The sequence below is a fragment of the Tauraco erythrolophus genome, chromosome 10, assembly GCF_009769465.1.
Source record: "Tauraco erythrolophus isolate bTauEry1 chromosome 10, bTauEry1.pri, whole genome shotgun sequence".
Taxonomy (NCBI): Eukaryota; Metazoa; Chordata; class Aves; order Musophagiformes; family Musophagidae; genus Tauraco; species Tauraco erythrolophus.
In genome coordinates this window covers 5,258,337-5,274,659 of record NC_141474.1, presented here as the reverse complement: position 1 = coordinate 5,274,659, position 16,323 = coordinate 5,258,337, and the positions used below count along the sequence as shown (strand labels likewise).

Here is a 16,323-nt window from a genome sequence, read left to right as displayed (position 1 = left end):
TAACCGTACAGGTTCTTTAAAAACTATAAGAACTAAAGTGTTATTTACCTTTTTGGACTATGAAGTAGCTATTACATACTGTGAAAATAGTAAAATACTTAACTTGTACTACGGCTTCATCCTTAACCACACACCATGAAGTCACATCACCTGCAGACACTGAACAAAGTATTGAAAAATAATTCAAGAGATGTGAAGAGGTTTCAAAATTCCGACAACTAGTTCAGTTCATCCTTGTCAAGTCAGAAACCACACACAGATCTGTTGCCCTTGTTTACTATAGAATCGTGTGAAAATTTAACCTAATGAACTTCCAACTCTGAGCACTATTCAAGTAATTAATATTTTAAATGTCTGAAATTACCAAAGAAAAATACACAATTAGCTCTGGAGAGAAGTGATACTTTTTCCTACCTTTTTTCTTTTTTTTTTTTTAAAAAAACAGGACTTACACTTGCAGCAGAGAAATATAAACAAAACTTATAGCCAAGTTCTGTTTCTGAAAAAAAAATATTTACTAGTGGACATCAAAATACTTATTACTAACAGCACAACATACAGAAACAAGTTTTTAAATATAAACAAACATTCTCAAACTTTCATGTATTCCCTCCATTTATGTAGGGTAAGAAATTATTTTTAGTATGTGTTAAAAACAAGTGTTTTCTTCCCCTCCCAGAAGCAGGGCTTGCAATACAACCGTTAGTCAAACAAAAAATTATTTTTTAGGCAACAGTGGAACATTTGATCAAGATTCCTGGATATAATTCCTGACTGCATGTACAGCATGGTTTGAAGTTTGTGAGCACTGCTCTTAGTGAACTGAAAAAATGAAGACTTGTTACGTTTACTCTGAGGTTGAGCAGACATCATTTGCAGCAAAAATATTAAAGCCAGTAACGGCACTGGGAGAAGTGACCTGACACAAGAGTCACCTTATCAGTTGTAAATGCGAACGTAAAGGAAGCAGCCCAGGTCTGCTTCTCCTTCAGGGTGACTGTTTCAGGATTGCCAAATGCACTTAAACTTGAACTTGGCAGGAACAGCATGAAAATTAACAACTTTCTCCAGTTTTACTTTATTTCTCTTCGTAACTATACAAAGGCCACTGTACAAGGCCTTGTACAACCGCTAACAGTAGTCTGAAAAGGAAAGCCAGATCAACAGCTGAGATAAGAGTGATCCGCTTGACAAAGCAAATAAAACATGGAAAATGAGATTTCCAGCCCCCCCCCCCCCCCCCCCCCCGATTTAAATGCTACCTTTGTTTATAATCTTCAATAGTTAAAAAATAAAGTTAAAAGAACAGGCCACTGCATTTTAATTCTCTACACAAACTTAAAAGAAATACATTACTACCTTTAAAAAGAGAATGAAACACTTCAGTATGGTAGTTATATTGATAACACATCTGATACTTCAGTGTTATTCAGATAAAAACGTTCTCAGATACAAAGACAGCGTGAGGACAATTTTAAATGTTCATCTCAAAAGGCAACTAAGTAGGGACGCACATGTGGAGTGAACAGTGTTATGGGCTTTCCTTACATATTTAAAGTTGAAAATTACGTATTCAAGTAACTTAAGACAACTATCTTAAAGTAATCTCCTGCCTAACACTAAATGTCCAAAAATAGTGTCAGATATGTGTGAATTTTTCCAGTCTACTATATCCGTGTGTATATACATTTGAAAAATGTGTGTGTACATGAATAGGTATGTATATAGTGTTTAACAAATTATACATCTATATATAAACATATATAAAGCCAAAAGAGGACCAGAAAAGCTTGTATAACCCAAATTCCAAAATTTATATAAATATTTTTGAAAATACCATCACTGTCTCCCTCCCTCCCATGAAGATATTCTGTGAACAGTGTGTTCTATGACCTCGTGCATTTCATTGCACTGAGTACAGATATAAGCAATCAAATTTATAATGAAAGCATAACACAGAACCTAAGCAGAACTTTGTTTCTGAAAACTGATCCATTGCAACAACTTCTCTGAATCCAGTATCCAAATTTGAGAGTTTGCTGCTCAAACAGAAAGCTATTCTTTGAGGCTAATCTAATGGAATCTAACTCCAAGTAACAGATTCCAAAGATTCGTCTACACACACAGAAACACGGCAAACCCACCAGTTTAGGCAGTTTAAGCAGTACAGGAGCCTTAGTTATGGCTCTAATTTAATGATTTTCTCTTTTATCTGTTCAATAGTCTCTCCTGACAGTCATCATACTTGCTTTAAAATGAAGATATTTAAATGGACTTTGGGTGTACTACTGTTCCTGCTGTTGTCTATCGGGCGCTGTACAGAACAATCTACGCCTAATAAACCATCCCAACGGAGGCACCCTCGTTCAGCAGACGGTGGAGAGGAAGGAAAAAAATGTGGTTACACGTTCTTGGTCCCAGAACAAAAAATCACAGGGCCAATTTGCGTGAATACTAATGGACCAGGTACTGGTAACCGAAAAGATGAAGTCACAAGAATGGACATAGAGAACTTGAAGGATGTGCTGTCCAAGCAAAAGCGGGAGATTGACATTCTACAATTGGTAGTTGACGTGGATGGAAACATTGTGAATGAAGTAAAATTACTGAGGAAAGAAAGTCGTAACATGAACTCCCGGGTTACTCAACTCTACATGCAACTCTTGCATGAGATAATTCGAAAGCGTGATAACTCACTTGAGCTTTCCCAACTGGAAAACAAAGTCCTTAATGTTACAACAGAAATGTTGAAGATGGCGACAAAATACAAGGAGCTTGAAGTAAAGTACGCAGCACTAACTGATCTTGTAAATAATCAGTCTGTGACTATCTCGCAGCTGGAAGAGCAGTGCTTGAGAATCTTCTCACGACAGGACACCCATGGGTCTCCACCTCTTGTTCAAGTCGTGCCGCAGCACATTCCTAACAGCCAGTCATACACTCCCGTTCTTCTGGGAGGTAACGAGATACAGCGAGACCCAGGTTACCCTAGAGACAGAGATGTAAGGCCACCACCTGATCCAGCTACTTCTCCTACAAAGAGTCCTTTCAGAGTACCACCACTGGCTTTAATTAATGAGGGTGAGTTACCTGTCACTATTTACCTAACCTGAGTTTTCTCTATTTCAGAAGTAAACTGTCCTGGCTACAGAAACAGAATGAAGAATTTAAAGTAGCTGGGACAGCTAGCCCTTGCTCCTGATTCTGATTTTCTCCCTCCGCCCCCAAGGAAAGCTTTAGTTCGCCAAATATGCGGCTATAGCTTAAGAATGAGACTAAGACAAATTTGTTGAAACACTTGATATTCAGAAATTCAATCTCAAGAATTCAGGCCTTTGAGTCACAAAGTACTGGGGTTTCTGTCTCCAGCTAGGTTTGAGTTACGGGAATGAAAATTCAGTATTAGCATATACTTTCTAGTATTTAGTCCTGTTTCTTTGAAGATGTCTACTAGCTACGCGTTACAGTAACTGGCAATAGTGAATAAGAGAAGCTAATTAAATAAATGAAGTAATTTTAACTAGTTGTCCTTTATACTTACACGTATACATTTGCCAGAAGTTAATCCTGCTAGAAGAATTGTACTCTTCAATTCTGAGCTTCGTGCAACAAGTCTCTAAGTGTTCGGTTGAAATATTCAAGAGTAAGATAAGTTTGAAAGGGTAATTGAATCAAGGCTGAATCCAATTAGATGCACTCAGCTTTGAAATTTTAAAATGAGTAACTACATTCCCAGTAATCTGATGACAGTAGGGGATGGCAACTTAAACTAATACCACAAATATTCTGAAAATACATTCAGGAGACTGTATCACATCCTCATGTGTTACATTCTTCAGGTCATTAGGTAAATTCATTTATCACTAGAAAAAAAAGTGACAAGAAAATTAACTGCCTCTGAGCTGCCCTGAATTCTATCATCGTTCTCACTTTATTAAAATTTTGACAGAATTGTGATTAAAAAAAATTAAGGATTTGGAAAAACAAGTTTCTCAGACATCCATTCAAGTGCTTGCTCTTGGTTTCTATTAGCTCACACAGCAAAAGGGTTTGGTTGCGTTGGGTTTTTTTTGTGTGTTTGGGTGGTTGGTGGGGGGTTTTTTTCTTTTTTTTTTCCTTTCAAATTGCCTTTAGTCACAGTTGGGAGTTCAGCTTGGTTCCCAAGATGAAGACAAACATTTATTTGTGACTGTTCTACAGCACTACAAACAACTAGCCACTGATGTAAAGAACCACTATTTTCATTGAGGGTATGCAGAAAATTCAGGCACAAGCCCAACTAAAGTGCCAGATGTCATGAGAATTTAAATCGCACATCATGACATAAAGGAAACAGCTAATATAAAAGCATTACACTAACGTCTGGTCAGACAGCAGGAGTAGAATTCTAAAAACCAGCAACTTGCTGTTTCCCAGAAAACCCATGCTTCAAGATTTTGCTACAAATGCGTCTTTTTCTCTCTCAGTACACGCCTGCTGTGCAAACAAAATGAAGCAAAGGCATGGTTTTCACTAGCCTCTTTACCCCTAAAAGTTCAGAGTTTGAATCCATTTTTGCAAGAGAACACTAAGAAATTGTAGGAAACTTATTTGAACATTATTCAACTTCCTTCATTTAAAACTAGATTCTTGTGTTTGAAGCTTAAGTGTTCCATGCAATGCCTTGGGAAAATGAGGCTTGAGAATTGCTACAGCTGGTAGAGCATCAATCATCAAAACCAAAACTTGTAAACCGCAACACAATGCCCAGGTATTAGCTCTGATTTTTTAAATTAAGGCAAGCAGATTTAACAATGCACTGAACCAAAATTGTCTATGGCAGAAAAACGAACTTTCCAGTTAAAAGACAATGACTATTTATAACATATAAGGATGTCAAAAAAGACCAATGAAAACCAAACAGTCCCATTTAGAAGCAGGCCTGTCAAAGACTTGGTTATGACAGAATAAACAACTGGACAAACAAGTAAGAGATTTCTTCCTATCTGAAGATGATGCACCTAACAAATACTTACTCACAGCAGAACCTTACAGAAGGGTCAATGTGCATCTTAACATTGTGGGTGGAGAGTAAAATTCAAAATATATGGGAAACAGAAGGATGAGTTTCTCTTTTCTGAAGCGTATTTTGGTTAATTTGCATTAAAAGTGCTCTAAAAGTTGAGGAAGATCAATGTTCCTGGGAATTAAGTTTTTCACAATTATCTTAATCCTTGGAATAATAACCTGTGTCCCCAAATTTTACTGCCACTATGTTGCAAAAAGTAGCTTCAAGTAGACAGAGTACTTGAAAGTTACACACACACACACACACACACACTCTACCACCATCTCTGCTGCTAATACCTTTCAGTTAACAATATAACTATTTTTTTTAACATATGCTCAATTTCAGAATTTTCCTCCACTATTGCCCAAAAAATCATCTATACAAAGCTTACACAAGCACAGACTTCTATATCATCCGCTCAAGATAATACTTGGAATCCTAAAATAGCATTCAGCCATCATTTTATTAAGCTTCCAACTTAAAATACTTCATCACTTTCCTTCTCTACTACATCTAATTTACAATAGAGTATGATCTGTACTAAATTATACATCTAAACCACAATTTTAAAACTGAAATATTTAACAGATCGTCCTCTCAGAGTATTTCTAACTTATAACTAATTGTCTCAGTGACATAGTGCACACAGACTGCACAAAAGACTGGATAAGCATGGGATACTTATTCCCTACACAGACAACAAGATTTTAAACAGAATAATCATATTTTTTTCATTAGCCAGAGCCTGCACTCACACCAGCACTGTGGAGAAGTTTACACTGTTCCACAAATGTCTGCTTTTCCACCGAACAAGAAATGGCTCAGTTCTTACATTGTGAACTTAGAACAATTGTATATAGCAAAGAATTTACTTCTCAAGAAAGATTCAAGGCTACACACCAAAAGTTACAAGATTTGTTGGATTTCCTTATGCTAAGAGCAGAAGTCTGTCACCTCTACTATAACATTAACTTATGATAAGCACACAGACAAATCTGAGCATCAAAACGCAGACAAGTTGCATCCTGTGACCTTAATGCCAGCTGAATTTCAGAAGTGATCAAAGTGTATTATATAAACAGACCAGTACGATTCAGCTTGCCTTAAAAGCTACTTAAAATAACTCCAAACATCTGCTTGGGTCTCTCATGGAAAAATGAGTCCTCAATTTCTCCTCTAGTAGAGATCACATGAAATAATATAAAGCAGATATAACTGAGCTATTCTGAATATTCAATTAACATTACAAAAAAATACTACTTTTCTGCTTGCACTTTTTCTAATGCAGTAATTACTTTACAACAATACTTCTAGAACGACCTCCCTGTTCAGTTATACAGTGCCCAAATTTACTTGGCACAGCTCAAGTAAAGGGAATGAGACGCAACTTAGCCCAGGAAATTATCTAGCCACTGGACAAACTGTGCAATGTGTGCCATCCACGTGGAAATTTTAATTGTGAACACAAGAAAAAGCACTCGTATACCAAAGCTACAGTATTTCTTTCCTAAGCTGCTAGTGCACGCACTGCAAGAATGACAAGAACATCATCAAGTACTGACAGTACAGGGTGCAGCAGTACTTCATGATAGCTCAGTGTCTGCAGCATTCTTGGTAGCAGTCATAGCCAGAAGCTCCAAGTAGTCACCTTCATTAGATACACAAGCTTTTTACACTCAATGAATATGAAATGCTTTAAGATTTCTTGCTAATTACACACTTATCCAACTGGCAACTACTCCTTTAAAGAGAAAAGTGTGTCTTTCAATTTGCTTTTGTCACCCAACCTTAATCTGCAATGAAGGTCACTTTCACTCGACCTCCACTGATGATTAAAGAACAACCTCAACAACTGCCTTCTATGCTTCTTTGCACATCAGCTGCTGCTGGCACTGATGAGTCTTCTCTGAATTTCCAAACAGATTTGAGAAAATGAGTCTCTGAAAATGAGATGAAAGCTGTTGGTAATTTCTTTTCAGATTTACTGACTATGCGTTTCCAAATACATTTAGGCATCCACTTCTAACCAGCTATCAGAACATATCCTGCTTTTCATTAGTAAATAATCTGTCTCTAAATCAACTGAAGTAGTGATACATGAGCATGAATCCTTTTCAAAAAAAAACAGAAAATAAAAATCACCTCAAACTGAAAGGCAAACTAGGCAAAGTTTTCAAAGATATAAGCTGCATGCTTAAGAGGATAAACAGATGCTCTTTTGTAAGCACTACTTGTAAAACCACCACTCACACAGTCTAAAAGAGAGTTTTCCAGCAGCACTGTCAACAGCAACAGCATTTTTGTAGAATCACAGCCCTGAAAAGTACTATGTGAGCCCTTTTAGCTGCTCAAAGTCCTCCATTGCTTGTATATTTTCTTCATGAGTATCCATCTACACATATCACACCAAGGTGAAAGATTCCTATCCACAAATAACAGGCTGATCCTAGAACTGGGTAAGTACATAGAGGCAAAAAAGTTAAGCAGTGTAAGAATACTCTTTCACTAAATTCCACGTCTGCAGGCTTTGGCAGTAAATATTTCTTACAGCAGCTCTCAAACTATTGATGTATTCAGGTATGGGAAGGGGGTTGCTCGGGCTTTTTGGGTTTTTGTTTTAAACTTCCATCGGTTTGAAATGGGTGCACTAGGACAATGAAGAAAATTGATGTCTACCTTTTATAAAAGCAGTACAGGACAAAACAGTGAAAATCATAATGCACTCCTTGAATATCAAGAGTCAGAGTATAAATCTTATATCTACAGTAGCCAAAGTTAATGATTGGGTGCTGGTAACCAAAGACTATTATTTGCTTAGCAAAATGAAGTTTTTGTTTAAAGATATGTATTGAGAGGATATTGATATGTTTATGTATACACAACTAGCCTTTTTACTCTTTTCCGTGGTAGTTTTACCTTCCTTGAATTACTGACTTTCCATTATCATTACAAAATATTCTTGAACAATGTGCATTGCATAGCCAAGCTTGAATGCTTACAGTATTTCTTTCCAAAAAGGTCCATTCAAAGACTGCCAACAAGCCAAGGAAGCTGGGCATTCCAACAGCGGGATTTATATGATCAAACCTGAAAATAGTAATGAGCCAATGCAACTATGGTGTGAAAACAGCCTGGACCCTGGAGGATGGGCAGTTATTCAGAAGAGGACAGATGGATCTGTCAACTTTTTCAGGAACTGGGACAGTTACAAGGTAAATTCTGGAATGTGGAAAATGAGCTGCTTTGTTTCAGCACAGCAATGACATTATCTATTGCAATCAAGACTGTGCGAACATTTCCAAAGCAATTCTTCATGGCAAATGGTTGTACTAAGTGACAAACACTGAGGAGGTGGAAGTACACAGCTGTTTAAGTTTGTTAGTAAAATTAATTTCACTGTCTAAGATAACTGAAAAGAGTGGTCAACCCTCAGATGCAAACATATTTCAGTGGGAATGTCCTATTTCACTCAATACATTTCTTAACTTTCTATCAACTAACTTACTGGCTGAAATAGTCTGCACTTGTGATGCACAACACAACTGGGGAGGCACATATTATAGACAGTGACTGGGAAGTCATTTATTACAAAGACTCATCTAAACACAATTTTTATTAACACAGTGAGAATCACACTAAGTGGTTGAAAAGCTTAATTGTCTCCCTTATGAATAAGCAAATCTCAGCCAGTGCAATTATTCGTTTAAGTACATTAATAGATTTGCAGGATCAGGGCCTCAACTTAAAAACATTCCTAACAATGCATTAAAGGAAATAATTTCTACCTTTAAAATTAGGTTAGAAATCTGAAGACACAGGGCTGGTAAAGGGAAACACATTCTTATGTGTTACCATGATACTACGCACTAGTAGGCATAATATCTAGGATGACAAACGCATGCTGCTTTGGAGTAATTACATGTCACACAGGAAATCTGAAAATCCATTTGGTTGAGCTTTTAAATAATAATAATGCGCTGACTTCTTACATATAGGACAGTTTTTCCCTATGATGCTGTGATCACTGTAAATGGATCTACAATTGCCATGTGCATTGTATCTGAAGAGAGAACCAAGCTGCATTTAACTCCATTAGTAATCTAAAAATAACATCTATACAAAGGAAATTACAAAAGATTACTATGAGGATTTTCACTTCTTGCATTCTTGGAATTTAATTATTAAAACATTAATCACTCCTTAGTAGCAGCTACTCTAAAGTCTTTACTTCTCAAAAAAGTAGGTGGTTGGGTTTTGGGTTGTTTTTGTTCATTTGTTTTAGGGTTTTAATGTTGTAAGGCAGTTATGGAGCGCCTTATAAAGTAACCATCAACATTTTGAACATAGCGCAAAGATGTAGAAGAGTGTATAACTGGTGTCTAATAATGGCTCAAGCTTGGGCAAATTCGCCCCCAGGAGATTTCTCATTAAATGGCAGTGGCTGAAGATGGTATTCCTGTTACCTAACTTCAAGCACTTGAAGGTGCACCTCTGTGACTGGCTTTAAACTGAAGCCTGCAACACTGACAAGAGATGTCTCCCATGCCCGTGTTTCTACTTCTTTCCCCATCTCTGCGGGGCTGCACAGCTACAATGCTGACAGAAGGGAAGTACTGCAAATGTGGCCATGAGCCAGGAGAAAAGCACTGCTACCATTTTTGGCAGCAGCATGATGCTGGATGAACTTAGGGCACTCCTGAAGCTGCAGCTTGAGTTAAGAGCCTAGAATGTTTATCTACTGGAGAGTGACCTCCCCAGAAAGTGATTTGAAGCAGGAAATCAACTGCAGGTCCTATATAATAAAAGGCCTGAGAAGGAGGGTAGGAAGACCTGGGAAACTCGGGAGTGTAACAGCTAGCTACGGTGGGCAATGTACCTACTCCTTAGCAGCAAGACCAAACACTAACACCACTGGCTTACTCAGAGATAAGAGACAGCAGATATGAAATATCACTTCACAGCTACTCTACTGGTAGTCTGTGATTTGAAAGGAGACACATCTTTTTATCTCATTTCTAATAAATCCAGTAAAGAGCATAGATGAATTATGTGTTTTAACCTACAGTAAAAACCAACACTGGTTGCATTAAAAGGGCAACAGAAAGTTACTGACCTTGAACACTGAGACTGTTGATCCATAAATACCTTTACCAATCTGGAAACATACACCCTTAAATTTCATTATTCACACATTCTTTCCGATCCCCTTAGCTTTGCCAAGAAATAAATTGTTTCAGTTTCCCCATTCTCTCTCCCTTTATCTTAAAAAGAAGCAGCCACCATAGAAAAACTGATAGGTTTGCCACCTTTACTGATCCTAGTAGTACCTCACGTGCTAGCAGTCCAACTGAGTAAATGGCCAAGCCCAGCAGAACAAAGCATTTCCATGCGTGGGTTGGGCAGTCATTCAGAAGCTTAAAAGCCTTCACTACCCAAGTTCCTCTGGTTCACAATACCCCTGCTATGAGGGTTTTTGACAAACAAAAAGAACTAAGCTAACATCAACTTCTGATCTTCTTTTGTACAGAAAGGATTTGGAAACATTGATGGAGAGTACTGGCTGGGACTAGAAAATATTTACATGCTTACTAATCAGGATAATTACAGACTATTGATTGAGTTAGAGGACTGGAGCAATAAGAAAGTCTACGCAGAATACAGCAGTTTCCGCCTGGAGCCCGAAAGTGAATTCTACAGGCTACGCTTAGGAACATACCAAGGAAACGCAGGCGATTCCATGATATGGCATAACGGAAAACAATTTACAACACTGGACAGAGACAGGGATATGTATTCAGGTAAGGAAACTAGTATATACGTGAAAAGTGAATACAGTAGATTCCGTTAGTGATACCATCTTTAAAAAATATGGTACAAAAAGTAGGTAAATTCTGATAAACAACTCCATTGAAAGATGCTTCAGATAAATAATGATAAAAACCATGTTGACAGGGTCCCCTTCAGGCCCCTGCACCATTGAGAAATCCAAATTCCATTAACCTCATTGCAGGCACACTTGAGTAAGCTTTATATTTACCTCCATGTCATCCTTACCACTTGCATGTGACACACTGCAGTCAGGACACCTGTCCAGGTGATCTCTCAGTAGTGCTGCAGCCACACGATAATAATCACCATGAACTAAAGCCTCTGAACAGCAAGAAAGGAACTGCAATGGTGCACAGGCACTTATGCACCAACACTTGCAAAATGGGCAGGTCACACTATCTCATTCTCCTTAAAAGACACTTTTCCACACTCTTCCTCCAGCTTTCCCCTTAAAGTCTTGGCAGTGAAAGAAAGGCTGGAGACTGTAATACTTCAACTGCTTTTTCTATTGACTTCAACTGTCAATAACCAGTAAAGCTGGACAAATCTTGCAAACTCTTATATAGGCCTGTAGCAGTAAATACACAAGTTACAAGCAATTCTTCGTGAAACCGTGGCCCTGCACGCTGCTTGGGACTGTATCAACTCACATTGCTTCCACTGAAGTATTTCTAAACAGTATATAATCCGAGTTCCTTGAATGTTAGCTCATGGACAAGCATGGCTGGTAGTCTAGGAAGAGTTATCTCCTTAGTTTTCAGCTGTCATGTGAAATACCATGTCAATATTTCCCCCTCCAGGCAATGGTTGCTGTTACAACAGAATTTATAATTTAGGTAGAAGTAGCAACTGATTTGACCACAACAGGCTACAAAGTACTCCAAAGTTCCCTCTAGGAATAAGCCAGAATATGGAAGCATTTGCTAATCTCCATTTCTCCTCTTTCATGGTGAAGATTACCCATTTCTTTCTGTTCCACAGGAAACTGTGCCCATTTTCACAAAGGCGGCTGGTGGTACAACGCGTGCGCCCACTCTAACCTTAATGGGGTGTGGTACAGAGGAGGCCACTACAGGAGCAAGTATCAGGACGGAATATTTTGGGCTGAGTACCGGGGAGGTTCCTACTCCTTGAAAGCAGTTCAGATGATGATCCGACCTATAGACTGAGGAGGAAAATCCCACAGTGCTCAACCGATCACATATAAACTTCTCAGTGCTCGAGTTCCAGAAAAATAAAATATTACTTTTTAATCATTGTTTTGCACAATCTGCCCCTGCAAAAAGCAGGTCTACAGTTCTCTTGTCGTCTTCTCCCCTGTTGTGTTCCCCTCTCCTTTTTTTAGAAAAACTCTTCTACTGTGACAGACAGTGTTTTTTTAAACACACATTCACAAAAGCAGATGTTTGTGCTTGCAAAGCATATTTATCTTTGTTCAAGTCCAACACACTTTATGTAAACAGTCATTAAAGCTGGTAAAAAAATCCAGATATATGACAAGGTACAAGCTTTTTCACTTAAAAAAGCTTATGCTTTTTCAGGTTCTCAACCCTTAAATGTAAATATGTGAAATGACAACGTCTTGCGTTAATGTGAAAATTGATTAGTTATTTAACTATTTAAAAACGTTGGTATTACTTTCAATGAAAATCTGACTTCACATTAGTGTTCAAGATTTATTCCAAGAAGCTACACAAAAAAATGAAGACATTCTAGCTTTGCCAGCAGAGAGATTTTTTGCAGCAAATAATTATTTCAAAATGAAGTGGCGAATTAAACATAATATAAAAAAATTTCTTAATGGTGTAGAGAATTCCTCAAGATCTGCATATCCTACCTTCTGGAAAACACTTAGGCAAAGTGTTCCTAACATATAATTTTATGAAATTATTGATAAGCTTAAGACAACCAAATGCTTGGTACTTTATTTTTTTACTTTCAACCTCCGTATTCAAACATTCTAATTAAACAAAAATATTTCCTGATATTGAATGAAAAGTCCTGATATTAAAATCATCACTTGACACTAATTTAGAGAAGGACCAAGTCTCTGAATATTAGTTTTCCTCCAACACAGGTTTCTGCTGATAAAGTAAAACCAAGATGAGTAACCAGCTCTGAGTGTATTCTCCCTGCCACTCCAAACTTGGACTGCTCCTGCGACATACATGTTTCCCTTCCCCTACATGTATACAACTTCCGATACTGTCTATATTAAATTTTCTACTTTCTAGATACCAGATTTCCTCTGGAATCAATATGCAATTTAAGAAATTAATTAGAAGATACTTTTCCAATCTTTAACAAAAGCCACACAACACACTGCATCAAAACAAGATACTTCCAAAATCAGAAACAACAAATGATTCACTTTAGGTACTAGAGTCTCTGAAATTAAAATTTTCTTCCTAATATACAAAATATTCAATAACTGTACTTAGCCACACAGCTTACCTAATTTAATTTGACAATACACAAAAACTAAACATGCTGTTTGGAATTGCAACCTATGTGTTTGGTTGACACTTCATATGTGCCTTCAGGATTTTAAGGAACTTTGCTCCTATTTAACATAAGAAACCCTAACAGTTAAAAGAATAATCTACCAGTATTGTTATGTTAAATTAGTTGATACCATTGCTATGCAAAGATTTGAGGAGAGAAAATAGCATTCTGCTTTCAAAACATCCTCTGGAGTAGACAAAGTTTCATTGATCATATATGGCTGCAAGGGTTGTAGTTAAATCTCTGGTCAGAGATCAAAGTCAAGAAGTTTCAACATCATTTAATTGGGGTTGGCAGGGGTGGGTAGATGGGGAATCAGTCCCGGCATATTTCATTTTCAAATTGCAAGAATTTTAACCAATACAAACGTGTAAGATAACAATTCTGAAATTGTTATTTGCATAAGGAATATCTGTTTAAGTATCGTACAGACCTCATTGGTTGAGTGTTCTATGAAATGTTTTTTAATTGCAAATGCTCAAAATTCAGACTAGCTATAGTCTTTTTTTTTTTATGGTAGCTGGATAGAAGAGCAGTTCAGGTAAATTTCAAAGCTGAAAACGCCCTCCAAAACGTTCCCTTAATGAACACTTCTGACAGCTTTAGTTCATTCAATCGACAGATTTCCTCTCCTTGCAAGAGATCTTATTTTACCACAAGAATCTTTTGCCTGCTACAAAAACAGCATTTGTTTATTCAGGGCAGTGCAAAGTGTACTTTGCAGAAATCCCTGAGTAAAATTAGCTTGCACTCAGCCTTTAAATTAAATCTTTATATATTACACATCCAAAACGTGAGTCTTCCCCAATTTAAAGCTGCAGGATGACGTTAACTAAAAATTATTACAAAATATTCCCAAGAAGCTCAGACGCTGTGCTCCAAAATGAAAGACTTAAAATTAAATTGCCGATTTAAGATTATGAGGAGGGAAAGTAGAGCATCTCTTTTTCAGGTTAGTTCATAGTCTGTACAATAATTTACTACTTTCAAATGCTTGTAACTCTTAGTTCTTAGCTTTTGGGTTGAATTTTCTAAGCAGGGTAAATGACCTCAAAAATTCAATGTTGTGTCTCACATGTTTTTTAGAAAAGTTTTTCAAAAGAGGCTGTAGCATCCCTCAAGCTTATTGCACTGGACATTCAGAAGCAGTTTGTCTGTGAAGGATACAGCTTTCACCATTCCTGTACCATCAGTACAAATTTAAACAAGCAGACCTAGAGAAAGTTTAACCTGTACTAAACCTGAAACATGGTATTTCCAAAGTCATTAGCAAGCATTATTACTGAAGTAGCTGAATATTCATCAGATGAATACTTCAATAACCTGTTTTCAGCTTTTCTGTTTCTGGATATAATTCCTGAAAGACAGCTATAAGAAAATATTTCACAAGGTAGTACTGCTTAGTTAAATAAAACTCTTACTTCTGAAGATATGGCTCAATTGTTTCATTGTGCAATCTCAAATTAATCAGAACTCCATTATAAGACTCCCCTTGAGAATGTGGTTTTTTTTTTCCCCTAAGGCAAAATATACCATCACATATACAGGTCCCATGTATTTTGGCTACTTTAGTTGCCCAGGCGATGCAACAGTGATGACATATCCCACAATGTGAAATGAGCACCTAATGCTGAACATTTTTATTGGTGCTGCACAGCTCTTAGCACTAACATTTAAGTTAGAGAGTCCACATTGATGATGCGTTGCTCTCATTTGTATTTTTAGAACTCTGGAATCACATCTCACTTATTGCTGCAAGGAACTGAAAAATATTTTTATTCCCTCCCCCTCGTTAAATGTGGAAGGACATCTTTATCTTGCCCACAGTGAGTGAGTTGTGGTAATAAGAAAATAACCTGTGCTTCCGTGGTCCTATCCCCATTGCAAAGACTACACAAACAAAGCATTTAACCATCTTATAATGCTAAGATAGGAATGAAAAAACTCCAGATCTACATTCAATATTTGGTTGCTTAAGGGTAAACCTCTGAAGGGTAAAACATTCATCCTTGAAATAGCAGCTGGAATTCCTTTATATGCTCACTTTCCCTATGACTTCTAACAGTGTCCTTCACAACCAGTGCTAATACTCTCCACAGGGGATTTGCAGTGGCAAATGCAAGAGTATGGCAGGCTTGATTCTCTGCACTCTTCTAAAGCACAGGGGGCACAACATCTGCAGGGTCTCTGCACCAACAGCAAAGAGAGCCCCACCTCACCTGTTTTTCCGTGAGAGGAAACGGACCTTCCGATTAATCCCCCTCCCTGGTACGTGCCATGATCACAATTCTTAACAGCAGACTTTTAGGTAGACTTTTGTACACATTTTAAACCAGGAGCAGCGCTACTCCTGTACATGATATTACACCAGAAGTAACACCAGAAAAAGATCCTTTCAGGAATTATAACTGATAGTTGGTAAGCTTAAAACAAGAAGTAAAACAAGCAACTTCAGTTACTTCTGTTCCGTATGACTCTTCCATTAGTAAAAATGCCTTGGGAACGTAATTTTAGAAATAATACTCCTGCAAATCTACTCAGGTCTTACTGGAGATTAAAGCTTTGACAAAATGAGAAAAATTGGACACAACGGTCAATCTTCCTAGATCCAGCTTTAGCATGACTTCCGTTTCAAGGCAATTTTCTTCTTTTTTTGCCAAATATTCAAGTTTTACAAGATTAATTTTAGAGGGAGTGCACCAGTGAGCATTTCCTAGTCCTTTGGAGAATTAAAAAAGGCTCCAGGACATTCTTAATGTCATTAGTAAGAATTGATATGATATGAAAACAGGTCACAACACTTTTTTTAACCACAACAGGTCACAGCAGAGAGAGTTTCTTTCTTTCTAAGTAGAAAGGAAAAATGCATTTTGCTTCAACAGACTATTGAGTTAAGCCCAAAGCTTATTCTAAGGTAAAAATTAGACTAAGAGGTTGCT

At 37.3% G+C, this 16,323-nt stretch overlaps 2 protein-coding genes across 3 annotated transcripts in view; one reads left to right on the top strand and one right to left on the bottom strand.

Moving 5' to 3' along the window:
- The window catches only part of RALGPS2 (Ral GEF with PH domain and SH3 binding motif 2), a 118,107-nt gene that overhangs the window by 41,573 nt on the left and 60,211 nt on the right, over window positions 1-16,323 (bottom strand). The window lies entirely within an intron of this gene.
- On the top strand, window positions 2,256-12,048 carry ANGPTL1 (angiopoietin like 1). Its single transcript, XM_009991220.2, has 4 exons — window positions 2,256-3,081; window positions 8,069-8,262; window positions 10,578-10,848; window positions 11,861-12,048. The coding sequence occupies exons 1-4, from the start codon at window positions 2,256-2,258 to the stop codon at window positions 12,046-12,048; spliced, it is 1,479 nt and encodes a 492-aa protein (XP_009989522.1).